Source organism: Emydura macquarii, unplaced genomic scaffold (genome assembly GCF_026122565.2).
Source record: "Emydura macquarii macquarii isolate MOO-44397 ecotype Brisbane River unplaced genomic scaffold, CSIRO-AGI_Emac_v2 contig_1253, whole genome shotgun sequence".
Lineage (NCBI taxonomy): Eukaryota > Metazoa > Chordata > Testudines > Chelidae > Emydura > Emydura macquarii.
Window position 1 is genome coordinate 59,721,178 of NW_027131390.1, and position 27,843 is coordinate 59,749,020.

General features: G+C 39.9%; 1 protein-coding gene across 3 annotated transcripts in view; it reads left to right on the forward strand.

Annotated features, from left to right (window-relative positions):
- Nucleotides 1-27,843, forward strand: part of ANKRD44 (ankyrin repeat domain 44) — a 196,173-nt gene that overhangs the window by 135,528 nt on the left and 32,802 nt on the right. For 2 of the 3 annotated variants that reach the window (XR_010919823.1, XM_067548974.1), the window contains 5 exons: nt 1,753-1,870; nt 4,314-4,382; nt 8,149-8,289; nt 11,009-11,092; nt 12,121-12,232. Coding sequence is in view for 2 of the 3 variants with exons in the window: in XM_067548974.1 (XP_067405075.1) it covers nt 1,753-1,870; nt 4,314-4,382; nt 8,149-8,289; nt 11,009-11,092; nt 12,121-12,232 (524 nt within the window). In the remaining variant the exon portion in view is untranslated. The remainder of the gene's footprint in view (nt 1-1,752; nt 1,871-4,313; nt 4,383-8,148; nt 8,290-11,008; nt 11,093-12,120; nt 12,233-27,843) is intronic. The other variant, XM_067548975.1, reaches the window with a different exon arrangement.

A 27,843-nucleotide genomic window follows, 5' to 3' on the forward strand; every position in this document is an offset into this window, starting at 1 on the left:
CCTGTCAAGGCTCACGGGACCTCACTTTGAGCCGTTAGCATCGTGCCCCATTCTGCTTCAGTGGACAAGTGCTCTTCAAGGACAAGGTCCAGCTGTGGCCCATCTGGCCTTCTTACCAAAGGTGGTGTTGCAATTCCACAACAACCAGGACATTTTTCTTTGTTTTCTTTCTGAAACCTCACAAGACCTCTGAGGAATGTCAGCTCCATACATTGAATGTTAGATGGACCCTCGCCTTCTATATTGAAAAGACTAAGCCCTTCCGCAAGACTCTGCAACTCTTTGTAGCAGTAGCGGAAAGGATGAGAGGCTACCTGTATAATCCCAAATAATCTTGTCCTGGATAACTGCCTGTATCAAGGCTTGCCATGAGCAGGCGAAAGTTTCAACTCCACCATCATGACTACTCATTCCACGAGAGCCCAGGCTTCGACAGAAGCATTCCTTGTGCAAGTACCAATCCAGGACATCTGCAGACCCGCAACATGGTCATCAGTTTGTACCTTCATGTCCCACTACGCCATCACCAGCAGGCCCATGATGATGCCAGTTTTGGGAGTGCAGTGTTGCAGTCAGCATGTCCATGATCTCCGACCCCACCTCTGGGGATACTGCTTGTGGGTCACCTAGCATGGAATGGACGTCAGGAAGCACTCAAAGAAGAAAAAAGGGTTAGTAACATTTCATAACTATTGTTCTTTTAGATATGTTGCTCATGTCTATTCCATGACCCAGCCTCCGACCCCTCTGTTGGAGTTACTGCAAGAAGGAACTGAGAGGGCACAGAACCAGCGGTGCCCCTTATACTGCCACATACAAGCGTGGCTCCAGAAGGTGCTAGAGCCGGTTCTACGGATATCACAAAAGGAAAAATCTCCAGCAACTATGGATGCCGTGTGATCACACCTAGCATGGAACAGACATGAGCAATACACCTCGAAGAACAACAGTTATGAAAGGTTAGTACTGTTTTTTCTCAGAAGGGGGCAAGTGTTTGTTTGCTGATGCTGTTCTTTCAAAGGGAATAGTAATAAGATGCCAACTCCTGACATCCTTATTCAGGCAAAAGCACCACTGAGTGCAAAGACTGAGAGCAGTTCAGTTCATGTTTTCCAGAAAACTCTGTAATTCCTTATCATGTGAAGCTTCCCACAACCAGTCTCAGCTACAAAGCTGAATCCTCTGGGATGTTTAAGAAAACAAAGTGTGAAAACTATAACTTGCAGCAAACCCTGATGTGCTCTGTCCCAGGCTATTAGGTCAGCAGGGGAAGCAGGCTGCTCTAGGCATTCCAGGGTTAATTCGGTAAGAATCTGCAGTGGAGTTTACACCCATGGTCTTGTGCATCTTTAAAAACATCTGTCGCTTCTGGAAGCATCTTTCCAAAATCTAAAAACAACCTGGAAAAAACACAAATAAATAAATAAAAATCAACTCTCACTGCATGCGAGGGCTGTCTCTGTGGCTTTCCTCCTTTATTGTGTTTTTGGTCTGCATAGCCTGCTGTCACAATTCTCTCGATAAGAATATGTCTCATAAATGCCTGTCACATGACTTAATAGTTATGTAGCACAAGGCTGAATGTGGAAATAAATTCTTTTTGACTTCACAGTTCTTTTTATAGAGCCACCAAGCTTGAGCAGCCACTGTCCGTTTCCATGACAACCTCTTGCTGACTATAGTTGCTTGTGTTCTGGTTTTTCTAACTAACTGTTTTTTCTGTCTCTGCAATATTTCTTGTGGTTTAACTAGGACAAAAGTATAGCATAGTGTCCTTGTTTAGTAATGAGCACGTGCTGTCTGCAGGCTTTGAAATAGACACCCCAGATAATTTTGGAAGAACATGCCTCCATGCTGCTGCTGCAGGAGGGTGAGTAGTTACAATTATAGCTGTTATGTTGTTTGTAATTTAATTGTGGACTCACTGTAACTCAAGCCATCTGTACCAACTACAAAGGAATTTGTTCTAGTTAAAGGGGAGCAAAATAATTGGATGTAAAATCTTTCTCTCTTCAAGCTGTGTTCTGCCAGCCTTCGGTAAACTGAGGCTCGCATTAGGGCTCCTCGCAGTGTAAGTAAGAGTGGTAGAACCTGGCCTTTTATTACAGGTTAGTTTGTGATTTGAAACACACTCCTCTGGGAGGGAGTAACAATCCCCCTTTCTTCTGCCCATATGCAGACTGCTTAGACTTTTGATCTAGGTGCTTGGAGCAAGAGGGGCTACATGCTCACTCACTTCTTCACTAACTGGATGGGTTGGACTCTTGGTTCTTTGCCTCTTACTCACTGGTCAGTTCTGCCAAGACAACACAGGAAGTGGGTTTGTTGTTTGACTGGCATGGGCCAGCAGTAAATGATCATCCCTTGAAGGTGGTTGTAGGGAAACAATAGGGGCTCCCTGAGATGCTCCTGTTGTGATACAGCTATGCATTGCCCCCGTGTTGTGTTCTTGCATCAAAATCTTGTTTTTAAAAGATTATCTTAAAGGTATTAAAATGCAACAGGTTTTTCTTCCCAGGTTTCAGGCATAGAAAAATCATTTTAAGCCTCTAAAACCCATTGAAAGTAACTGAAATACAGAATTAAAAGTTTTTCATCCTCTGTGGGCGATGCAGCTCAGATGGGATCCTAGGAGTGAAAATGAATGAAAATTGAATTACATCAGTTTCATTTGTAGCAATCTTTCCCAGTTCATTTCTGTTAATTCCCAGAATTATTGTGTGAAATGAACACAGAAAAAGCACAAAATGCTTGGCAAGCTATTGATTTCTGACTCTTTACTTGATGGCTCAGAAGATTGCTAAATGGAGTCTTTAATTAGAATCCAGCCTATATTGGCAGTGTTTGTAGTGACCAAAAATGGTAATTATCTGGTGACTATTTGGTAGCCTTTGTAGAATGAGTTGTCAGTTCACTTTTTGGTGGACCATAGTCCACATCACAGAATTCATCATCACCACCACCAGTACATAGTGAAAGTCTTTCAAACAGTGGATAGAACTGTTCTTGTTAAGCATTTATTTTATATGTACAGTAATTGTGTACTTTTATATGTGTATTTTATATGTACAATAATTGTGTGGATTGAATTACCCTAACAGAGCACGCCTCAGAAAGTACCTCTCCTTAAAGCTGGACTCAAAATAACATCCCCAGTGTCTGAAAGAGGGGGGCTGAAATAGGAAGCAAAAATTGCTCATGAAAATAAGTCAGTTTTTATCTATGGCTGACTGCCATTGTCATCACTAATGAGAACTTTTACTTTGGTACATTGCAGGGAGCATTTTGTAGATATTTCATATACTGGCAATTTTAGACTGGGATGAACATCAGTTTGTTCCATCCATTTCTTTTAGACTGGAACTGGAGCTGTACATAATACACACATTTTCCTCTTGATACATGCCTGTAACTGTCATTAATGTTAATGGCAGTTATATTGGCCTTGAGAAGAGACTAAGGCTCTCTTTTTCCATTTCCTAATAAAAATGATATATTGCCCCTCTGAATGACAAATGAGTCTTGGAAGATTATTGTGCTTCATTACATGATCTTCTGGTTTGGTATTGTACATTTATTTACTTGAATTACTAAGCCATTAAAATGCAGCTATTATTTACCATTAAGAATCACTTCAATTTAAACAATATCAACACACAGTTATATCATAGAGAATTCATTCAACTGGGATAAAAATATTAATAATCCCATCTGTATGCAATAAAACTATTAATGATATGCTTTCCTTTAAGCTTGTTCTTTAGTCTTGACGAAAATGGGACTTACGTGGGTGCTTAAAGTTAATTATGTGCTTAAATGCTTTGCAGAAAAGGGTGGTCTTCAGCATATGTATAAAAAATTAAGCATGTCCTTAAGTGCTTTGTTGAATCAGGGCCTAAATCTCCTGTTCATTATTAGCCCAGTATTTCATAAGCTTGCTTCAAACTTTAAAAATGTTCTTGGAAAAATTCTCAGCTCAATGTGGGAAGCATTAGCAGCGTAACTGCCTTTGGAAATGTTTGACTACCTCCCCTCACTTGGGATCCAGGAGATAGATAGATAGATAGATAGATAACTTTCTATTTATATTATTGATTTGTTTTTACTTGTCTGGAATGGAATTCCAAAATTATCCAAAAATAAAGGGGTGATCTTTACAAGTTTCCTTTTTTCCCAGTTCTTTTATTTGGGCTTGAATTGCAGTTTAGGCCCAGTTTCTGCACTGCAAATAGTGAAATAACACTTTCTTTTGTAGTGACCAGGATGAAAACTTTTGTTTTGTTCATGCTTTGTTTTCTTTCCTTGCCTTTCAGTAATGTTGAATGTATAAAACTCTTGCAGAGCAGTGGAGCAGATTTTAATAAAAAGGACAAATGTGGGAGGTATGTAAATTGTGAAGCTCTTTTTTCAGCTTATATCCCAAAGAAAAGAGAGAAAAAATCCTCACTCTAGAAATTATATGTTCCACTTAAAAAGGTAAACAGTAAAATGGAATAGGAGGTCACCGTTCCCAACAGGATACTGTTGCTTCAAGTTAAATGCCAAAAAGGCAGGTGCAGAGTACATTAAATACATGAAAGCCAAGTTCATACTCTTGAGTCTTTCTTGTTTAAAAATATCAGTGGTTTAATTTTATTCCTTATTACTGCTCTTATTGCTTGGTTCCTTGTGCTTTTGTGTCCAAGATAGCACCTGCATGTCACTGTGGGGAGAACTGCTCATCAGCCTGCTTCCTAAACTTTTCTCCAAGTGAAATAATGCCAGTATTATTATGAGAGAAATGGATGTACCGATTCAACTCCCTGAGTGCCCCTGCATGTACATTACATATTCAGCCAAACAGTTTTCATGCAAGTCATGGATTTAAAAAATAGGAGCCTAGTCCATCTTTAAGCTCCGATCCTACAAATGCGTAAACGTGCTTAACGTCACACACTGTTCATAGCCCCATTAACTTCAGTGGCTATTCACGGTGTGTAACGTTAACCATGTGCATAAGAGCCTAAATTACTTTTCTGTTATACAAATGGTAAAAAGGTTGCCAGTTGTTACGCACTTACACACCTTTGAGGTAACTTAAAAGCACATCCCAAAGGGCAGGAGTTTAAAATAACCATCACAAATTGCCCTCCTTCCTTTGGAACAATTTTCCATCCTTCCCATTAACATTTCTTTCCCTCCTCCATCCCATTTTAAAATCAGAAAACAGAAGAGCCTTGCAACAAACCCAGAGACATTCATCAGATTTGGGCTACAGTACTTTGGACCAAGGTTGGGAATAAATTTCAAATATGTGTTCACTGAATGCCTGCCAAAAGCCCCCTCTTGTGCCAGCAGGGCACCAGCTAGAGCACCTTTGCTGATGTCAGCTGTGGCAGTGTGGCACCGGTAATACTGAAATGAGTTAGGAGCCTAGCTTCAGGCTCCCACTTGTGGAAATCTTGGCCCCAGTATGTGTGATTTACTTGCTTTTTGCCTGTGACATGAGTAGCAACATAGTTCGATTTAAAGAGCTGGGTGGGGGAAGGAAAGTGTTTTCCAAAAGATGCTCCATACATGTACTGTAACCAAATTAAAAAATCCTGCAATATTTTTAAATGGAGACTCTTTATGTACCATTTGTGCTGTTTATCCCACAAAGGACATTGTAAAAGGCCTAGCAAATGAAATATACGAGGTTATAACTTTTAGGAGGTTTTGCTCTTGTTTGTAATGATGGCATAAGCTAATCTAACATTAAAAGGCTCTAATGTGTTACAGGCATTATTGGCATTCCCTCCTAGAGGAGCAGCAAAGGGTTTTCTGATTTGTTTTTAAACCATAGGCACTAAACAGACATAGTGGAAATATATCACCTTTCAACAACAGCTTTGAAATAAAAACAAAGCTGTTCTATATTCCATGTAAATGAAGCAGGTACAAAAGTCAGAGAGTTAGTAAGAAAATGAAGCATTCTTCAGTTATTTGCATATCATAACTTCCCCAAAAATAAGTGAAACAAAAGAATTTTTTTAAGTCAGAAGAATTTTAATCGATGGAGGTTTTTCATGTCTTTGAGTGGTTGGAAGCAGCCTTTGAAAATTTCATACCCAGCAGGGAACTCCTGTCTTCCCAGCAATGAATGTGCCTTCTGAATGCTACTCATTCTTTGAGTTGGGGATGCCAGATCTCTGAACCTGTGAACTTCACTGCACAATGAATCCTTTCTTGGATTTTGGAATCTGTCAGTGTGACCGGGTGGATAGGTCGTCGCACAGCTATGTCAAACCCCATCGCAGTTGTTGCCCATAGACTTTCACTGCACCAGGCAACATCATGATGTTTTGAAAGTTAATACCGACTGATGTTTCATTGTGTCACCCAGAGCTGAGGAAACAGGCTGCAGCTAAGCCTGCTGACTTAAAAAGTGTCTGAGCTACTTTCATGGGAGGTAGAGACAGGGCACAAACCAGGCAGAGAGCTCTGGAGACAGAAGAACTGTCCTGTTAGTGTTGTTTTGTTTGTTTTTATATTGCTTGTCTGGAGTTTAGACTATTAAACTTCATGAAGTGAATGTGGCCAGAGACTTTGCTAATTTGTGTTCTTTTGGCTGAACAAGAAGCCTATAAATAAACCCCAAAACCTGAGATTTTGGGGGGAAGGGGAATGGGGTTTGTTTTGTTTTACCTGAGACTGCCAATGACTTTTATTTCCAGTTCCTCAGTCCTTAGCCTTGCCACAGTCAGTTTTCAGTTCAACTTCAGTGCCTTGTTGTGCTGTTGCTGCTATTGTGAAACTGACAAATGTCTAACATTCTGCCGAGTGTGCCTGTCCCCCTGCATTCTCAGATGAAAGATGCAATGTGAAAGGTTGGGAGGGGACCCTCCTTAATATTCACTATTTGTATTTCATTCTGCTGGTTACATCAGGGTTAAAACATCTTGGAAAACAGTTAGCAGTATTTAACCATGTGCTTGATAAGCTACCAAATCTGTGCCATAAATGATCAGCCAAATACTGATCACCTTACTATAGTCCTGCTCCATTCCAATGAAGACTATTGGGTTACTTGCCCAAGTGAACCCATGTGAGGGCAGGAAATTTCAGTTGTACTTTAATAGCTTAATTTTCAAATACAGCACATTTCACAAGTAATTCTTTATACTTATCCCTTACATAGTGCTTTTCAGCCAGAGTTATTTTAGGTGCTTCACATACAAAGGCTGTCTTCATTTTCTGATAAGAAACTGTTTTTTCACAGAGAGATGAAGTGACTTGCCTATGGTCACACAACAGGTCAGTGGCAGAGCCAGGAATAAAACCCAGGTCTTCTGACTCCCAGTCCAGTGCCCTGCCCACTGAATCACACTGCTTCCATCCATGCTGAATAGTACAGCTTAGCTTGTCAATTTTCAGAACGTGAGCTAAACAAAATGGGTCAGTTTAAGTCCATTTCATGGACAAGGAAGCCAGAGTGGTATGTGTATGTAAAATATAAGCATAACAATGCCTTAAAAACAGTTTGAATAGATATATATATGTATGCAGGTCTGTATAAGAAAATTGTTTTTTTAATCATGGCTCTGAGAGTCAGTAGTTCTGGATTCTGCTTCACTGGCAAAGCCTCTGCTGATGAAAAATGTATGGTGGCTTCAGCCCCATTGCTCCCCTCTAAATCCAAAATTATAGCTGCCTCTTCTCAAAAGGAGCTCAATTTGCTATTATTTTGAGATTGAGCAAAAAAGGCCCTCTGTCACTGTAGTTTTGTAGGGTTCACTTCAAACCTTGCTTTGCTTTCTGAGATTTGTGCAACCGTGAAACTCCAGGCAGGCCTCAGAATGGATTAATCGAGCACGGTTTCTGAAACTCCTGCATAGTGAAACCATTTAGACCTATGGCTGTTCAAAACCTGACCCCACAGTGTCTGTCAGGTTTGGCAGGAATGAAGTAGTTCCTATGGGAGCTTCAAAAATCAGAGTCCAACTCTAATCCAAATAACAAGAAGAGTAAATTTGTGTTCACATGCAAGAATGCAAGCAGCTGCTATTTTTATCTGGAAATAGTTTCTCTCTAGGAATATCTAGGAATGGTTCAGTCAGGACTCATTAGGATAATCCACATCATGTTTTAGATAGTGTCTGAAGTAATAAATTGCTATTTATTTTGCAGGACACCTTTGCACTATGCAGCTGCAAATTGTCATTTCCACTGTATCAACACACTGGTGACCACAGGGGCCAATATTAATGAAACGGATGACTGGGGACGTACTGCTTTGCACTATGCTGCTGCTTCGGACATGGACAGAAAGTAAAAAAGCCTATTCGTATTCCTTGTTTTTATTGTGTTTGTAACTCAGTCATTTATGTACTTTTCATGCCACAATTTCATTTAAACAAACAAAAATAAACCTACCAGCTAAGGTATTCCTCCTCCTCCTCCTCCTCATAAACACACCCATTATTGAAATCACTTTGGTTATAAGCAGAGTTATGTGTATATTGCAGCTATGCAGCTGCACAATTTACCTATTTGTTCAAGTTGCCACATAAATCTCTAAAATGCTGTCTATCTTCTCCTGCTGAAGTACTTCCCCCTCCCACTTTGCCTTCCTGTTTCCTTTTCTCCCTTTCCTTATTCTGTGGTTTTCCCACAAGGGAGAGTTCTGGGAATTTCCCAGACTTGCTTTACTGTTGTGGCCTTTTAAAAAGGATACAGCATGAGGAAGTGGGAGGAAGATCTTTCCAGATGGCGGATGACGACAAAGACAAGCTATTGCCAGCCCACCCAGACCTTTCTGTCAGAGCTGGCGTAGGCCCCTCGTGAACTTCACTGTGTGGGCTGACAGAAACAGAACCCATTGTAGGTGAGAGGATTCTAAGCAACTGGGGACTCAGCAGGAGAGGCAAGATTCTGTGTTCCAGCAGAAGAGTGGGAACTGCCACTCTCAGAAAAGACCACTGTACTTGTGGTAGCAAGAGGTTTGGTGGTTGGAGGACGGGGCAGGTGTTATGCAGTGCTCTTAAGCCCATTGGGAACAAAGTCTGATTCTAGTAGGGTTAAGAAACTCTCCACAATAGCTTCATTAATGACACCTCCCCTCCTCTCAAAACTCTGGTAAGTCTGTACAATTTCTAATTTGGAGTTTGTTACATAATTTGGTGGTCTCTGCCATATAACATGCTGTATAGATCAAGGGGCCTCAATTATCTTAGAATCATAGAAGATTAGGGTTGGAAGGGACCTTAGGAGGCCATCTACTCCAACCCCCTGCTCAAGCAGGACCAACCCCAACTAAATCAAATTATAGCCTTAGTTCTCCTTTGGAATTTAAAACCATTAGTCAGCTGTGTTCATTTTTTGTTAGATAGTCCCACACAGTTCTCTCTGTTCCTTCTCTCCTGATCCAAGGGGTCATTCACTTTGGTTTCTCATACACTGAAGTCTGGTTTAAAATAAATGGTTTGACATACAATTCATTTCCATATAATTTCATTTCATATAATACCTTCTAAAAGCTTCATTTCTCTCTTGAAATGGCCTCTGCATAGCCCCACTGTTGAAGGTTGTGCGCCATGCCATTGCAAGCTACAGAACCATTCCCGGCAGTAAAACTGATAGGAGGTAGATGAACATCACCCTCGGATCCATGTGATGCTAGCAATGAGGCAGCAGGGTCTTCAAAAAACTGCACTTCCTGTACATCCATCCCTAGTACATGATAGAGTAGAGAGAAGGCCAGTGGAATTTCCTGGGGCTATTGTTACATCAGCAGCTGCTACAGAAACTGTTGGTTCAAAGCAACTTTTCAGATTTTGGGCCTCTCCAGCAGTTTGGAGTTCTGACATGACAAGTCAGGCTTGCCTGTAAACAAACCCTTGACCAAGCTTACATTGCATCAAGCTGATTTTAAGTCAAGTCCCCAAGCATTGGTAAGAATGCTTTTCCCTCATTATATCTCTGGTTCTTTCTGTGGCTTCCACAATGGTGAAGGGTGACAGTACCTTCAGATGAGATCCTCAGCATAGAGGATCCCGTCAAATAATCCAGTTTTATTTGTTGGTGGCTGTTGCAGTGTGAATACCCAAAAAAGATAGCAGACTATGAGGTGGTGATAGAACTTTATAACCTCTTATCTCTCCCCATAGTCATTTTTCACAGAAAAAACACATTTCAAGCTTCGTTCCAACTGGAACATTGGATTTGAACATCATGGGGGGTGTTCTTGTCTTATATCATCCTTTTAGTAACTCCTGTATCTCTTAGATGAGTGAATGAGATTCAAGATCCCCCTGGCTGATCTGCCTTTAGTACTCTGTGGAAGGATGAATACTATGCTTTTGTGGCCTTACCCTAAATTTATGCCTGATGATTATTTCATGTCTGTTGCCCTCTTTTCTTCCAACAGTTTTAGACATGCTGGGAGAGGCCAGGTTGTATAGGCTAAGGAATAAGAGGGCCATTATTTGCTACCAATAGGCTCGAAAGTTTGAACATTTGTTCAGCTCTTTAAATGTCTACAGAATTGTCATCACAGTATTGCCTAGAACCTTAGCAGAGTGTGGGAACTGTCAGCAACACACTAAGAGCAGAGTCAAGGCAGGCCAATTTAGTGCCTGTGGTTAAAATTTCACAGGGTTCTATACCTTGGTCAACAGGGAAGTACAGCAAGTGACCATGAATAAGGGATGGAGACAGTGGTGAGGAGCATAGGGTTGGTTGCAAAGAAGTCTTCAAGGGCAAGGGACAGCTGTGGGGAAACAGAAAGGTTCCAGAAAGTGATGAACACACTGATTATGGTAGATTATTTTTGAAGTTGACATACAGAATGAAGAGTTAGCATATTGTAGGTGTGTTTAATGTCTGGGAATGATTAGCTCATATGCTAGGCCCCTTATTTAAATTTACTAACATCAATAAGTGGTCACTTGATTGGAGTAGAGAATGGGGGTGGGGGGTGTAATTTTCACCAAAATCACTGATCTGACATTCTGAAAATGAGTTGCATTTTTCTGTTCCTTATGTTAAGAAGAAAGAATATTTTAGGTAACTCCCATGAAAATGCCGAAGAACTTGAAAGAGCCAATGAAATGAAGGAAAAAGAAGCTGCATTGTAAGTTTGGCGTCAATACAGCAGTTAGACTCCATTTTTGGAGAATTCCTCTGCTTCTTTGGGCTGCAGTTTACACTCCTGTCTTGTTCACTCATTGCTCTGCCACGAATGATGCCTGATACTGTTGGGAGCTAACCTGGGTAAAATGCTCTTTGATCTATTAATTATTTTCTAATTCTGTTTCCATGCTTGTTACCCTTCCTAACTAAATGTTTACTGCATTGGTACTCTAATAATTCTTTAATATCATACACTATTTTATTTAAATGCAATTCACTGGGTTAGTATATTGCGAGGAAAATATAATCCTGTATTCTTCATAAGTATTATTGTGTTCAAATCTCATGTTTCTGTGCAGTGTTTTTGTTTAAAATGTCACTTTTGTTGGTAATAGTTTTACATTAGTTTGACTACATGTCGTGACATATGGAAGAGAGTGACAAAGAAAGCATTATAAAATCTTTTTCTGGAGGGGTAAAAAAATTAAACTCTGATAGATGACACAGGGAGTACCCAGAAAATAATTGATCCAGATAAAGAATTTAAAAGATATATGTTTGGGATAATAACTAAGATGAAGCTCAATTGTCATTGTGAGTCAGCCAGCTATTGGATTAGTTTAGATACCTGTGGTTTTGATCAGTGAATATTGAACTGTATCAGTAATGACATTGTCACTATTCTTAGTTCTAGGCAAGCTATTTACCGCATGATAAAGTGAAACACAATTTTCTTGTTGGCTTTGTTGTAGAAATACATCTTAAAGATTAAAGTGGCAGTACTGGCTGAGTTGAGCTTCAGACATGTTAGTATCAAACAAGTTATTCCAAGACTACTAAATCTCTGTGCAGCAATAGTGAGTGTGGGAGGGAAAGGCAGGAGAACTCTTTTGTGGTACAAGATTCTGTAAGGAATATAATGTTTAATAGCCAGCCTTATAGAAAAGAGGCTTTAGTATTGCTCATAGTTGCAACGGGGATGATTCTTTTAAATTGTCTGATCTTTAATTTAAATTTAATTACTCACAGGTGTCTAGAGTTTCTGCTTCAAAATGATGCCAATCCATCGATCCAAGACAAAGAAGGGTACAACACCGTGCACTATGCTGCTGCTTATGGCCATAGGCAGTGTTTAGAATTGGTGAGTCAGCTCAGTGAGCGCTGAAACTTGCATTTTCAGAAGATGTTCATGGGCATATTATAAACTCCACAGAACTGGTGTTGTTTGAGCACCTTGGATGTTCATGATGCTGAAAAAATGTAGCGGAAGGAACAGTACAGTCAATATTCAGAACTAGATGGAACACGGCATTGTTATAGGTCTTTTGAGACAAATCCTTGATTCTTGCCAGCCAAAGTAAATGGATCTCATGTGGGAAAACCCTGCTGGGGATAGAGAAGTGGCATTTTCCTCCCTTTCCCCTACCCCCCATTCCAGGGAGCACAAAGCTCGTTGTTATATCTTGCCCGTGAAATCATGGACATGCTTCAGCCCCAGCTGTCCTTTTGCATTGCTATGAAAAGAGCCACTAAGGAAGACTGTGCAGGAGATACAGACCTGAAGCCTCTCTCTCCTGCAGAGAAGAACCTTAATAGGTTTATCTCTTATTAGAAATTTCCTTGCCTATAGGAATGGGGGCAGAGTTTGGATCTTTGTGTTTAGGTGGTGGTGAACATGTGGTATGTGTTTCCTTTATGGCTCCAATTCAACAAAGTACTTAAGCATGTGCTTAGCTGTAAAATATGTGAGTAATCCAATCTCTATTCAACAAAACACTTAAACACATGAGATCAAGGGAATTTAAGTACATTATGTCCTTCACTGAGTCAGAGTCGAAGTGTTGCTGAGTTTTGTCTGCAGTCATAACATTATTTAAATGTGTTTTTTGTATGTGGCTATTTGTGAACGCATTAATTGAATGGTCTAATGAAGCTTAGGTAATGGTATAATGACACTCCTTACTATTAACTGCATAAAAGTGTAGTACCTTTCCTTACATACTATGCGGTAATGGCAGTATTGCTACAGTTAGCGCAATTTTTATCAAGATTAAACATAGGATAATTAGGGAGTATAACCATATCAGGTGGAGAGATGATATATTTGGCATCAAAAAAAGCAGATTTGCTAGAAAATTATATAGTGTGAATTTATAAAATGCAATGAATTGTAAAAACGGATGGCATGTGATGCAGATGAGCTGAACTGCTTGATATTTGCAGCATGATAAAGATCTTTTAAAATATTGTCGGATGTTTTGCAGGCTCTAATCACACCAAAAATGGCTTAAAGTTGAAAAATGAAATTTTACAGGTACTCTGTCCTATAAAACGGAGGCAACTGGTGCCTTTTTAGTAATTTTTTTGCTTCCTTGGTCTGTTTAATAGGCCAAAGCATTTCCATATTAAAAGGGGTGGTGCACAATACACGTGGACTACTTTTCAGAATGTGCATAGTAATAGTGTTGGTCACAGTTGCCATTTGGGAAATTGTGTTGATGGTTACATAGAAGTCATAAAAGCGAGGAAGCTCTAAACTGAAATTTCCCCATGGCAGCTGTAAGTCAAAGTTTCAGGCGGACCATTAACTCTTACTAGCTCTTCCCCTTAATTTGTGAATGTACATGTCCTGTGTCCCTTGTTGCTGCGGCCAGGCTTCCTTTGTTTGGCGCCTCCTCCTAGCAATGTTCTCATGTGTCCTGTCCTGTTTGGGTGGCTGTTCCTGGGTGGATCTTTCATTTAGAAATGGCAGAGATGTGCAACATATTCTGCTCTGATGTCTCATCCTCATCTGAGTTCTAGTGCTGTACTCTGTTCCTCTGGGTCAGATTCTGTGTGCTTTCCAGAGGTGAGGGAGAGAAGATAAAAGGGGGCTTTGCTCCACCTTTCCGTCCTCCCCATCCTGCTCCCCTGGCCAGAATGGACCCTGAAATAACTAAGGCAATCTGAAAGATTATAGCAGTCTCTTTGGTGCTGCTTTTGGCGCAAGCCGGAATGGCCATAGCAGAGCAGTTCCATCCCCAGCACATCCCCTATGCTGTGACTTGCAGAGGGCCCAGTGTAAAATCGTCAGTGGTGACAATACTATCCAGAAACATGATTGTGTTTTATGGAGATGTTGTAGAAGACTGTGCTTCTGGGTGCTATGATTTGAATCTAAACAGTTCAGGGGAAAAGGAACAGCAACAGTGTGTGTTGTGGGAGACCCTTGCACAGTTTGGTTATAATTTAGTGTGCCCTCCACAAGAGGGGTACACCTAGGATTTTGTCCAGAACCACAACCTTTATTTTAACTATTAACAGCAGTAGATTGACTGCCACAGTTTTTCTTAGTTAAACAAACCAGACCCTAATTTTTTTGTTTTCATCCACCATTTTTTTTACTACAAGCCCATCCTTTTCCGTGTAACACAAAGAAGAGTAAGTCATCAAATTCTGCTACCTGTTCTTCCATCCTCCATTTATTCATTTGTGAGAAAGAAAATGCAATGTCCTTTCTTCATCATTGACTGAGGTTCAGAATAGTGCCCAATCTGACCATCTCCTCTACCATGAGTAACAAGGGGCACTTGTAACAGGATGGCTCTCCCCATAATGGCTGGGGGGCATGGGGCTAGCCAGCCCTGTTTATTAAAGGAGGTAGAGCTGTGTGAGAGCTGCTGTTTCCCGATAAAGAGCAGCAGGTGGCTGCTGTGAATGGGACATGATTAGAAAACAGAAGCCTGAGAAGTGGTCACTGGCTTGAAGAAGCAGCTGCCGGGAGCAAGATTGGCTTCTGCAGAGACATTGAACTGTGCCCCAGCTCTGGGAAAGAGGACTGGGAACTCCCTCACTAAGGGAAAAGAGATACTGAATGGAGGTTGGGGGCCAAGAGGACCAGTGTGTACCTCAGGACTGAATATATTGGAACCCAGGTGGGGAATATTTTAATTTTCCTTTGTACTGTATGGTGTTTAAGGAGACCCGTGAAGGAGAAAACAGGGGTGGGGAACTGCAGAGTCACCTCTGGCCATGAGGGGGAACTCAGGAGGCAATAGTGGCCACACCGCTACAAATTAGTGTCATCGCCAGGATCTCTGAACCCCTTCCTGTCAAGAAGGGAAGCGACAGTGGTGTAGCGGTGGAGAGCAAGATGGAAAAAATACTGCTGTACCTGATGCGCCACCAGCAGATCCAGGCTGTCCTTTTGCAACTTCTGCGGATTCAGCAGAGGCAAGAGGCGGTGCCCAGCAAAATCAACAGCTGTGGGTCAGCAGGAGAGAGATGTACACTGGGCTCCGGTTTCTAATGTCGGAAACGACGACAGACAGTTTGAATGCCTGGGGTGGTGACCTGGTACCGCTGCCAAGAGGTGTGACACATTGCTGATGGGGAGAATAGTAAAAGGCTGACCTTTCTGACAGAGAAGTACCACGAGAAAATAGCTGCATTGGAAGAGGCTGGGCAGCTGGCCCTGAAGGAAAGGGACACACTGGCTGAGGGGCATCAGGCAACCCTATAAGAAAGGGATTGCCTGCTTATCATGTTTAGCAAACTGGAAGGAGAATTGGAAACTGCCCAGACCCTGCAGCCCCAAAGCCAAATGCATTGCTGTATGGGGGAAAATATAAATATATCCCCCCCCGGGTAGAACTTGCCCTGGGGTGGGCAGTGTTCTTTTTTTGGGGGGGGAGGGGTGAAGGGGGAAGAAAGCAGATATGTAACAGGGTGGCTTGACCCTAATGGCTGGATGGTCAAGGGCTGCCCAACCTGTTACAGGATTCTAGTTAATGCTGCAGCAAGCATTCAATTTCGTTTAACACTAAGGTTGAATCTTTGAATTGATGCATAGGGATGCTTGCTTCAGGCATACTGCAATACATCAAACTCTTCAAAGGGCTGCTTATATTAGTGTTTTTCTGTTTTATGGTGGTTACTGACTTAAACTATATCTAAAAAAAACCTATTTCAAATAATCGGTCACTTAATTACAAGATATGAAGAGGAAGATACAAGGAGATAAATGAATAAGGAGAATTGATCCATGTTTTCTTAAGTGTCCCGCTATTATCTGTATTCTTTAAAAATATTCCTTGATTTCAGTTGGGGACAGGATGAACTGTCCATGGCATATGATGGTTTTCTGTCTTTTATTCATTGTAGACCCTATCCTGGAAGCAAAAGAGCCCCCTCAGCTCTCATTAAGATTAAATAAAGATGCATCAAATAATTAAGGTTAATTTCTGCTTACAATTATGATATTCTGTAAGACTGAGGTTGCAGTGTGTTTTTGATTGTGTAATTGAGGGCCAGATTCTGTCCTCAAAGCAGCAGTGATCTGTAGTGCACTCAGTATTAACATAATAAACAGGAAGGTGATTTTGGAAAAATGTCCAGCATTACAATTAAAATTTGTGATACACATATAATATTGTGTGTATGTTTTATTAAAAAGTGTAAGCTTCTGCCAACATAAAGCAGGGCTCTTGAGACTGGAAAGTACATCTGAGTGGGGCAAGAAGACTGTGGGTACTTTAAGGGATGACAATCTCCCTTCTTCCAGGGCATAATTTCTCAATCTGTGGTACGTGTACCCCTGGGGGTGTATGCGAGACACAGGCAGGGGGGACCTCGGGAAAAACAGAGTGACGGGGAGGAGGCCAGCAGCTGCCGACTTCTGGGGAAGCCGGGCAACAGTAGTCCGCTTCCCACCCAGTTCCAGCTCCCAGATGGGAGGCGTGTGACAGCTGCCAAAGTCCTGAGAAGCCGGGCTGCAGCCACCCACTTTCTGCTCTTTCAAGCTCCCAGCTGGGAGGCAGGCGGCAGCTGCTAGCTTCTGGGGGAAGTGGGCAGCAGTCTCCTGCTTCCCGCCGGGTCCCAGCTCCCAGGTGGGAGCCCGGTGGCACGCTCCTGTGTCTCACGAGCTGGCCTCGCAGCTGGGTGGCAGCCACCCATGCTGTGGCTTCGAGCCGAGGGACAGCCTCCAGTGCTCTGGCTTGAAGACGGGCAGCAGCCGCCTGCCCCATATCCCTGGGTCCCAGCTGGTGTGGAAGCCTCCTCTGCCCCAGCTCCGATTGGGTGGGAGTTGCCAGGTGGCAGCCACCTACAACTTGCCCAGGTGGCAGCCTCCCTCCCTGGCTCAAAACCCAGTGCCCAGAAAACTTGTCAATTTCACTGCTGTAGCTGAGCAGTGAAATTGGTGAAATCTGGCGCTGTCATAGTTGTCAGTCACCCTCTTTTCCTGTATCTCTCTCTCTCGCCCTCCTTCTGTCTCTCTCTCACCCCTTCCTCCTCTCAAATCTATGGCATAAAATTTGGTGCGGTGTTTCATATTCCCCAGCATTGGCATGCCGCTCAAAGCCCCCAAGCTTTGGCCAACATCACCTCTAGCCCAGGTACATACTTGAGTTGTGCGCACCTCTGGTGTAACCCTACCCACACTAGATCTGACATCTGTCATATCACGGCCTTGTATACTCAGCCCTTCTTCCAACATATGGCTCACATTAGTCTGTAAATATAAAATCCCATCGGAAGTTGAGTGTTGGGGTACTTATTAAAATTTTCAGAAGTTAGGGGTTTCTTGCTACTTAAAAGGTTGAGAAACACTGTTCTAGGGGACCATACGCAGCAACACACCTCCAAAAGTAGGAGGTGCTAGCTGGGGAGGGGTGTGGCCTAAGCAGTTGGGAGATATTCCATGGTCAGTCTAAACTGGTAGGGCTCCTAGGGAGTTTCAACCGTGACTTAAAGCTGTGCCCCCCCGTGGAACCTTTGAGGGAGGGTAGTATGGAAATGTTACCTGTCCATCCTTCATGATGAGTTCTTCATCCTGTGTGTTAGTATTTGCCTCCCCCAGGGCACTGAGCAGTAAAGAATACATCTTTCTGCACCAGATGGTGTGAATTGAGTAGTGTGAGAGACTGGGTGTAATTAGAAAAGAAGGGGATTAATAGTGAAAATGCAAATCCTTTGACCCAGATGGATTAAGTTTACACGGTCATCTACAATGATAGTATCTTGTTCTGAAATAGTGTTCAATCAGAGGGCTTTTATACCTGATGACATTATGTCATGTAGGATATTAATGGGATATCTGCACAGCAGTGAATGATATCATGCAGCTAAAGAAATGGGAATGAAAGGGGATACCTGAATTCCATCTCCACCTGTAACCAGCCATTCATAAAAGACTGTGTGGTAGGCACACACATTAGAGTAAATGTGTGTCAGTATCTCCCATCTGCTTCTTTTCTGCTAAAAGTAACCTCTTCCCCTACACTTTTGTGTTTTGTTTAAATCTGAACTGATTTCTTTAGTATTCATTAATTAGAATGAGGGAGGTCTTTAGATAATATTTTGGAGTCATGGTGAGATTAACACTAAGTTAATATTAGTGTTTTTTAAAAAAAACCCTATACATTTCACTTAAATCGCCTGAAATTGATGAAATTCACTGAAAATCTGAATTGATGAGCAAAGTGTGAAATTTAAACTATAATTTCACATTACAGTGCTATGTGGAAGGCCAGTTAAATCCTTTGGATTGTATGTAGGTTTAGAGCAGGTAAAATAAATGTCCTTCTGCAGAGTGAAATGTTTTGATTGGCCATAAGAATTAATTATTCTTTTTTATTGTAATCTATTATCCTCTTTGTTCTCTGTATTTGCAAATGAATTCTGCCTTTTGGGTGAAGTGGAAAGTGAATTAGTGAAACTGTAATACAGTTGAGGGTGGGATGAGAACATTGTTGGAATGAAAATCACATCTAATAGAAGAGGCACAACTCGATATGTCTCTTTCATTTAAATGAGGCAGTCTGTTGAAGTGTGAGAGAGAGCTCCTGCACTCAGAAAAACATCTTAACAATGCAAAGGAAATACAATCTAAACCTGGTATGTGAAGAAGCTAAAATCATTAACCAGTAAATCTATCAAATGGTTAATGCTAATTTTATATATCCCTTATCAACAATCCTCCATCCATCACAGGGAGTAGAGGCAGATGCTAATTATTAGTGATCAATGAACCTCCAGTTTGATTTGGATAAGCACTCAACAGGTCCCTTTCCACATCTGGCCGTGACCCAGATGTTTGTTCAGATGCATCCCTTGGACTTCCTTGCTGCCCACACCTCTATCTCTTTATTCTGAGGACGTGGTTCAATCTTCTCCCTTTGTGAATGTCCTACATGGAGGCGGTTACCTACCGTAGTGCAAGGATGCTGTGTTTCAAGCAAGAGATGGCTACATTTTAGTGGTGAGTGACTTCAGGTGCATACACCTGGGTGTATTCCGAAACCTGGCAGCTCCCAAGATATGAGATGTTAATGTGACATTATCAGTAGGAATTTTTCTCTCCCCCAGGGACAAACACAGTTGGCTTCCTGATAACTAAGGATGATTTTTATAGATGAAAGGATACAAGATGTGGTCCCACTGCAATTTTCAAAATTCCTCTAAAAATGTCTAAAATAGTTTCTCAGTAAATAAAAGTCTATATTCAGGATGCTGTGTTTGATGTTTTATGATGTGGATCCAGTTCTGGAAAAATTGAGCATGAATTGAAAATAAAGCATAAGTGTTTTCAGCATCGAGGCATTTATGAGCTCTTGTTAGGGATGACTAGATTAACTTGCTCATGACATTGATACCTGAGTTGTTTAACCATCCCAGACTTAGTGTCAGAGACTGGGATGTGGGAGTCTGGTTTAGTGGTTAGAGCAGGAGTTGGCAGTCAGGAATTGGAGCCCAGGGTCAGAGTTGGATTCAAAAGTCAGATGCCAGAGCCAAGGGATTGCACCAGGGATGAGCTGGATCCTGTTGACATTACTGCCTTGGTGGAGAAGAGGTATATAGAAGGAAAAGTATCCCCCTTCTGTACTTCACTTCAAGTTGTTGTTAAGATATTTCAAAACTAGAGTCCAGCAGGTCTTCTCCAGGAGATTGTTTTGGGTAAACAAACGTGTGCATTGTGGAAGCAAGTTTAAACATCAGGAGCATGTACAGGAGGTCTGTACAAGGCAAGCTGTGCATAGTTAATCCACTTTTTAAAAGTGGCTTTTAATAAAAGAGGGGTTTCGGTGTCTTCCCTGGAAACAATATTGTGAAGAGTACATTTAAGAATTGGATTCTGTGGACAATGCAGAAGGAGGGCAGCACCTTAGCTGGTGTGAATCATCCTAGTTCTATTGAAGTAACTTGAAATCAGCTTATACCCTTTAGTGATCTGGCCCTTTATTTTTAACAATAAGAAAGATCTACTTTTATAGCATGAGGTATTCTGAGTAAAAAGTATATGCATGCTTCAGGCTGCTGGAATGTGACCATAAAGCTAACCAAGAGTTGTTCCAACCACCATCACCACACATACTGGCATAAAATGGAGGGTGAAAGATAATGTTTACTACCGTCATAAACCAAGTGACAGTCACGCTCAGCCTTGTGTAGAGACATCAACATTTCCAACGAGGGGAAACCAAAATTCCCACAGAATGGTTATTAAAATGATTATCATCCAAGTCAGCCCAAATTATTTATCCCTGAAAGCATATAGGCTGTGATATTTATTTAATGTGAATGCCCAGAGTATCTCATCTCCATGCATACATCCATGCTAACAATGCCTGTATCTCTTTGCGGTCTGGAAAGTAGGTGCATTGCTGGATGGGTGGGTGGCTCTTAAACTCCCTAACCTCTTGGTGATTGAAGGAACACGTCTCCCTCTAAACTGCCTGATTGCTCTTATGCTGGGCCCTGTCATTCAATGTTCTATTTCCCTCTTTGTTCCTTTTAATTACATTTTAGCTGTTTTGATACCTTCCCATTTATCCCACATCAAAGCTTGAAATTCATGGGGGAAAACCATCTGTAACTGTGTCATGTAATTAAAAAAAAAAAATCTGCCCAACATTAATTGCAGAAATCAATGATAGACAATTCCTATCCCCACAGCAGCAATATCTGCTGTCTCCTTTCTTCAGACGTACAGAACTGTGGGATATGTGCCAAGGAGTACAGCAAAATGTAGAATGGGGTAAATAGAATACATAGAGTTATTGCTGAATTAAAGATTTGTTGGTAAATCTATTTTTGTAAAAAGCACAGAGCCTTACTCAAAATGAAATGGTGAAAGTGTTTTACTGCGTAACCTGAGTTCATTATGGTAGGAAAATTACAACACATTAAATATAATTGCATTTCTGCAGTTGTTTTAAAGAAGTATAATGAAGACAGAATTATGATTTCTATTTTAGTCCTCCTGAAGGCAACAGATGAGCATTAGTTCTTCACATGTGTTTCACAAAGAGAAAGCTAGGTTTTTAGGAAGGCAACATTGTAAAAGTACATGGTTTTAACATTGACTGAAACTGATTTTCCATTCAGAAAGTGAGGTTCAGAGCTGTCCATTTTAGAGCCCAGGATAATTTTGTGTCTCATTATGCTTTTTTTATTAAACTTAAACCTCAACCACTTTCATCTTCTTTTTTGTGGAATAAAATTGGGAAATTTGAGCGATTAATGTTGGGCAGATTTTTTTAAATTACATGACACTTCACTGTCAATGTGCAATTTAATTAATAACTTTATTAAACAAATATATAAAGTGAAGTAATATGAATTGTTCTTCTCTGACTGAACTCAAATTGAAATTGCAGTAGCTATTCAACATTATTCAGGCTTCCTAGTGGCACCACCAGTTAGCAATGTCTCCTGTATCATCATATTAATGATTAATTTTTTAGTGGCACAGGAAGAATTCCAGCATGAATGTGCTTAGAGTGGAGTCTAGAGAAACTATTATTACATGGCTGTGCGTTGGAGTCATGGAATTCCCATTAGCATGGATGGCAATTGTGTATAAATCCCTCATGCAAGATTAAAAATGTGTCTTTAAATATCACATCAGCAACATAATTATCACCTTGAACTCAGCCACTAGATGAGCAAAAATGCTTTCTAATTTTTAGTTTTAGTTCAAGTCCAAATTCCATCTAATGGTAAACAAACATCCTTGTTTCTGTGGTCTGGGTTGATGAGATAATTGGGTTGCTAGCATAGATTTCTGGCTTTTTAACAAATATTTTTAAGTAGTTTGTTTACTTTCTGTGTTCATAGATATTATAAAAACAATTGTTTTAGTTTTTTTTACTAGCATTTAAAAAAGCACTTTAAGCACAAATTTGTAGTAGTACCCACTGAACAAACCGGTTAGTGATAGATCTGTATTCCATAGTATTTCTCCCTTTTGTTTTTACAATAAAGAAAATGTTTGACTCCTCATAGTACATATTCAGGGCCCACTCTTTCAGTAGCCCCATTTGCTTTAGTGATGCTACATATATAAGTAGAGCCGTGCAGGATCAAGGCCTTTATATGAGAGACCTAGTTCATGAAAAATTTTCAAGAAACATTTGTAATACAGTTTATTGTTGTTATTAAAACAAAGAACTAAAAAGAAACATCTGCAATGCACCAAAATATTTTCGTATTATGTGTTTTAATTATACTGATTGACATTTTTAATCAGATTGGAAGCAAAACTCCATTGGATATAGTAAGTAAATGAAAAACAAATGATTGCATGTTGTGTATTTTGATTTTCATTTAAAATTCTTACTACTACACACTTTCTTGTATTCACTCTGTTATGAATTCAACAGAACAATCACAGTTTCTTAACCAGCATGCTTCAAATAAATGCATGTGTCACTTTTATTTAAATCAGGCCTTCTGATTGTTGCTTCTTAAAGACTAGATTTCAAGCTTCCACTTGAAAATATTTTGCTTTTCTTCAATCAGTGTGATTTTCTAGGTACAGTGGATCAATCGCATGTATCTGATTGGTATGTCACTTCTGTATATTAAATTAATGCTGCTTTTGGTAATGAGAAGCAAAATCTACAGCTTCTCATTTCCTTTTTTTTTTCTTTTTTTTTTTTTAATTGCAGGGCCATTTCAGAAATAAATCAGAATCTATGGGAGTCTAAGGCTTGCTCTACATTAGAAAATTAGGTCGGTATAACTACATCACTCAGGGGTGTGAAAAATCCACACCCCCTGAGCGATGCAGTTTAAATTGACCTAACACCCCGTAGAGGCAGCGCTAGGTTGATGGGTGAATTTTCTGGTCGATCTAGCTTCCACCTCTCAGGGAGGTGGCTTACTTTTGCCCACGGGAGAACCCCTTCCATCAGCATAAGTAGTGTCTTTACTGAAGCTCTACAGCAATGTAGCTGCGCTGCTGTAGCATTTTAGGTGTAGATGAGCCCTAAATAATTTATACAGTAAGTTGATAAAAGAAAGGAGCATAGCAGGAAAATCAGCTAATCAGGAGCATATACAAAAGGAGTAGATTTAATATAGATTCAATTTACACCTTCCTTAAGCCTCTTGGTTTCTATAGGGCTTGTCTATACTAGAAACGTTGCACTGGTTAATGTGGGAATCAAAATTGAAATCAATCTAACTGAACTGGTGTAAATCTTTATTATACAAGTACTTACATTTATTTAACCCTTAAATTGCATTAGATTAATTCAATAAATTACTGACTGAGCTAACTTGATTTAAAAAGGGTTAATCTGGTTTTAAGATCCTGATTTCATTAAATTACTCAAACAAGTGCTTGTTTCCTGGATTGGGGTTCACACCAGTTTTACTTGATCTAATTTAACCTGTGCAGCTTTTCTATTATATAGATTCACTTACCTGCACTTACTGACGTATAATTTATATCACTTTCTACATCCCCTTTGAATTTAGCCCTTTAATTTAGAATGAACTCTGAAACTAAAATATATCCTCCCTTTGATGTAGAATGGTACAAAGGTTAATACTTGTTCTATTAGTCTGTGCACTACCTAATTCAAAACAAATTTCAACATGGCTTAGTCCAGTCTATGCTGGCCAGGAAGCTGTGTTAACACCTAGCCAGAAAGAACTACATTTAAACACAGCTCTGGTTAATACGTTTTTCTGCAGTGTAGACAGTGCTTGTGTCTTCATATTGCAATGGAGAAGGGGAGATCAGTCTCAAACCTACATGTCAGTCTAATATTTTGCTCCATTTTGAAAATGGCATTCTGAAATCATAACTAGTTGCTTGTTCTGGATGACCTGAAATATTAGAAATTATATCAGTACATAATTTTTTAATGCAAAAGAGCACTGTTCTAATATTTCTGTTGTCTTAATTGCCTTCTGATTAGTTCTGTCTGAGTGTGAAAATTCCCATATATATATCGTATTTGCTCGACACCCTTTCAGAATAAATACCACTGCTAGATTTTCACATTATACCCATCTTGCCTAAAGGTCTGCTATTTTATCTGATTAATATTAATCATACTAATTGAAGAAGCTCATTAACGTGTTTAAAATATTCATGTTCTGACCATCTATATAAAAATTGCATTATGCTATAGAGTGGTGTAATTCTCAATAGAAAGACTCCCATTAACTTCAGTGGAACCTGGATCAGATCTTTAATTAACACAGTTACCAACAACACACAACATGGTGCATCAAAACTTTCGAACTTGTCAGATCTTGTTTAGAACCATGTATTTCTGTCTATTTTATGATTTAGCATAGCATCTCTCACTGTGATATGTATGGGCCAAAATTGCTTCTAACTTCTTCCCTTCAGCAGCCTGATTTAAACAGGATAGTCATCTGCCATTCTGTCTAATGGTGATTATAAATTTCAGAAGTGTCATGTAGAGCTTTTTTGTATTTTTTACCAGAGCTAATTCCTAAAACATACTATAGAGTCTGTAAGAAGAAGCATATAAACCTTCCTTTATCATTAATAAGTGACATATCAGAACCAGAAAAACTTAGACAATAATTTATAATAATCCATTTTTATAGCCAGTGGATTAAAACAGGCAGCATATCCTCTTGATGTCAATAAATACCCATACTGTAAAAAAACACTGCAAGAACTTTAAGTGGCACGAAGATGAAAGACAGGATACAGTTTATAATACCAGCTTCACAGGATAATTAACTAGCAGTGACATAACTAAGTCATAGCCAAATGGTTTGCTTACATTAGTCCAGCTTTGAGAAACTAACATCCCATTCCTAAAAGCACTGCAGGGAAGTGGGGGAGTTGGAAGAGGTTGGCCTGGATGTGAGGGAAAAAGAAGCCTTTTCTCCAACTCTTCATAAAACTGGACATTTTAAAATATACTCATATCAAGTGGGGAAATGCAGAAGGCATGGATATCCTAGCCCTAATCTTTTTTTAAAAAAGTGTAACTCACTACTTTTACTTAAAATGTCCCTTTATGATAAGTCATTGACACCTGCTTAAATGCAGTAGAAGACTAATAAAAATGTAACTAACTAAGAGAACTGGATGGCTCAGGGTATTAAAAATAGGATATCACTTCCAGGTAATTGGTTCCAGTCCAGTAGTGACCAAAAGTTGCTAATTGGTTGTTGGTTGATGGTTATTAGATGTCCACTGGAAACAGGCCAGAGACCAAGTGTCCACATCACATACACACACAAAAAAACTTTGCTGGTTCTGTTGCTTAAGGGCATTTTGGTCTCCTCCAAGGCTGTCAGTCTGGCACCTTTCAAGAGCACTTAATTCACAAACGTTTAAAAAATACCTAATTGTATATAATTTCTGCCCAAGTGTAATGCAAGATGAATTCTTTATGGAGTTAGAAAGATAAGTGCACTCCATACAGACCCATTACTTAACATTTACCAGTTCTTATGTGGAGCTACACAGTTCAAATGTGGCAATAGTGGGCATAGACAACTTTTTGGGGGGTGGGGTGGGGCTAGAGATAAAATAATAGCTGTTGAATATCGCTTTAATGAGTAGTCCTGACCCATAAGTAAATTTATCCACTTTTATTAAAAGTGAGATAAATCAGCTTCTGTTCAAAACTCAGTTCCTTTATTTATTGAATCCCCAAATTTGGGGAGGGAGGAGGTTTAAAGTTGTCATGATTGCCCCGAACGGTATATATGTATGAACAAATGTAATTTATTATGAACAAATTTTAAAGCCATGGAAATACTGACAAAACCTTAAATCCAGAAGCATTTTGCACTGTCACATAGACTGGCCTTTTGTCTGTTTTGTGGGTGTAATGTTTAATTCTATAGAATCCCAGAACAAGAAGAGACAGAACAAGGAGCAATGGTCTCAAGTTGCAATGGGGGTGGTCTAAGTTGGATATTAGGAAAAACGTTTTCCCTAGAAGGGCGATTAAGCACTGGAATGGGTTACCTAGGGAGGTGATGGAATCTCCATTCTTAGAGGTTTTTAAGGCCCAGCTTGATAAAGTCCTGGCTGGGATGATTTAGTTGGGGTTGGCCCTGCTTTAAGCAGGGGGTTGGACTAGATGACCTCCTGAGGTCCCTTCCAACCCTATTATTCTATGATCCCTGAGGAAATTTAGCCTTAATTAGTATGAAGAATTACATGTAGCATGATGTACTCAAAATCATTATTTGTATCTCTCTGAGCTTCTTGAGCTTGCTTTCCTTTATAAATTTCTTGTCTTGTATTTTCTGGCTGTGTATCTGAGAGCACAGAGAGTTTCCAGGTTTACCGTCAAATTTGTGTTTATGCTTGACTTCATGATGGAGAAATTCAACATTTTGAGTAGTAAGGTCATTAAGATTAGTCTGCAGCATTTAAAAGGCTTTAATTCTAAGCCGCTGAGATTCTTTTTGTTGGAGCTCTCCAGTCCTGCAATTTCTTCATCTAGAGCCTTAATTTTGGCAACTTGTAAATTGTTTTTGCCCTATTCTAAAGGCAATTAATTATCTGTCTTGCTCAGACTTTTAGAGCCTCCTAACAGATAAAGGGAGATGTTTCTATGTTAAGGTTCTGATCCCAAATTGTGATGGTTTGATGTTCAGTAAATGGGAGAAATTTAATTAAAAAGTGGTAAGTGCTAAGCAGATATGGGAACCGGGTTAGTAGTGGTTTTATTTTTAGGGGTTTAATTTCCCATTGGAGAAAATGGGAATTTAAATTAATCATTTGTACAAGAGCACGCCACATGGACTTGAGGACTACTAGCTGAATATTTAGATTACAATGGTTCTGCATATACTGGTGAAGTCTAATTTATATATTGGCAGCTCACTGGGAAATTTCTCCAAAGAAATTAGATATATTGAACAAGCATCTTAAAAATAATCCCTGTTGTCATCAAATGCAGATTATTAAATAAGAATTTTTCATAAATGGTTAAATAACTTCATAAAGAGAGCGGAAAACAAAGTCGGAATTAGACAAAGTCGGCCCAAACTGGAACGGTAAACCCAATTCCCATCCCCACACCTCTCAACATTCTGAAAGGTCAGAGTTAGATTCCAGATTCAAATTGCATTAATGAAGCCTGTATCTGCAAGGAGTATAGTTTGTGTTAATGTACATAAATATTGAATTATCAGCAGTGTCCAGAATTAACTATTTTTCTTTCTCAATCTTAATATTTTCTAATACACTAAACATGCATTTGTAAATAAAAATCAGTTTATTTTCCTAGAATTACAGTATAAATATACATATGCATATCTTTATGGCATTTGACTGAATTGTTAACGCTAAATGGTAATCAATTTGGATAATTACGATGAGTCAAATTTATTCTTGGTGTAACTGTTAAAGTCAATGGAGTTACACCAGGGAAAAAATTGATATGTGTCTACAGTTTGTCATCTTCTCATACAAGTGTCTTCATACCTTCTTCCATGCTGCCCCATATGCCTGGAGTGTCATCCCTGATT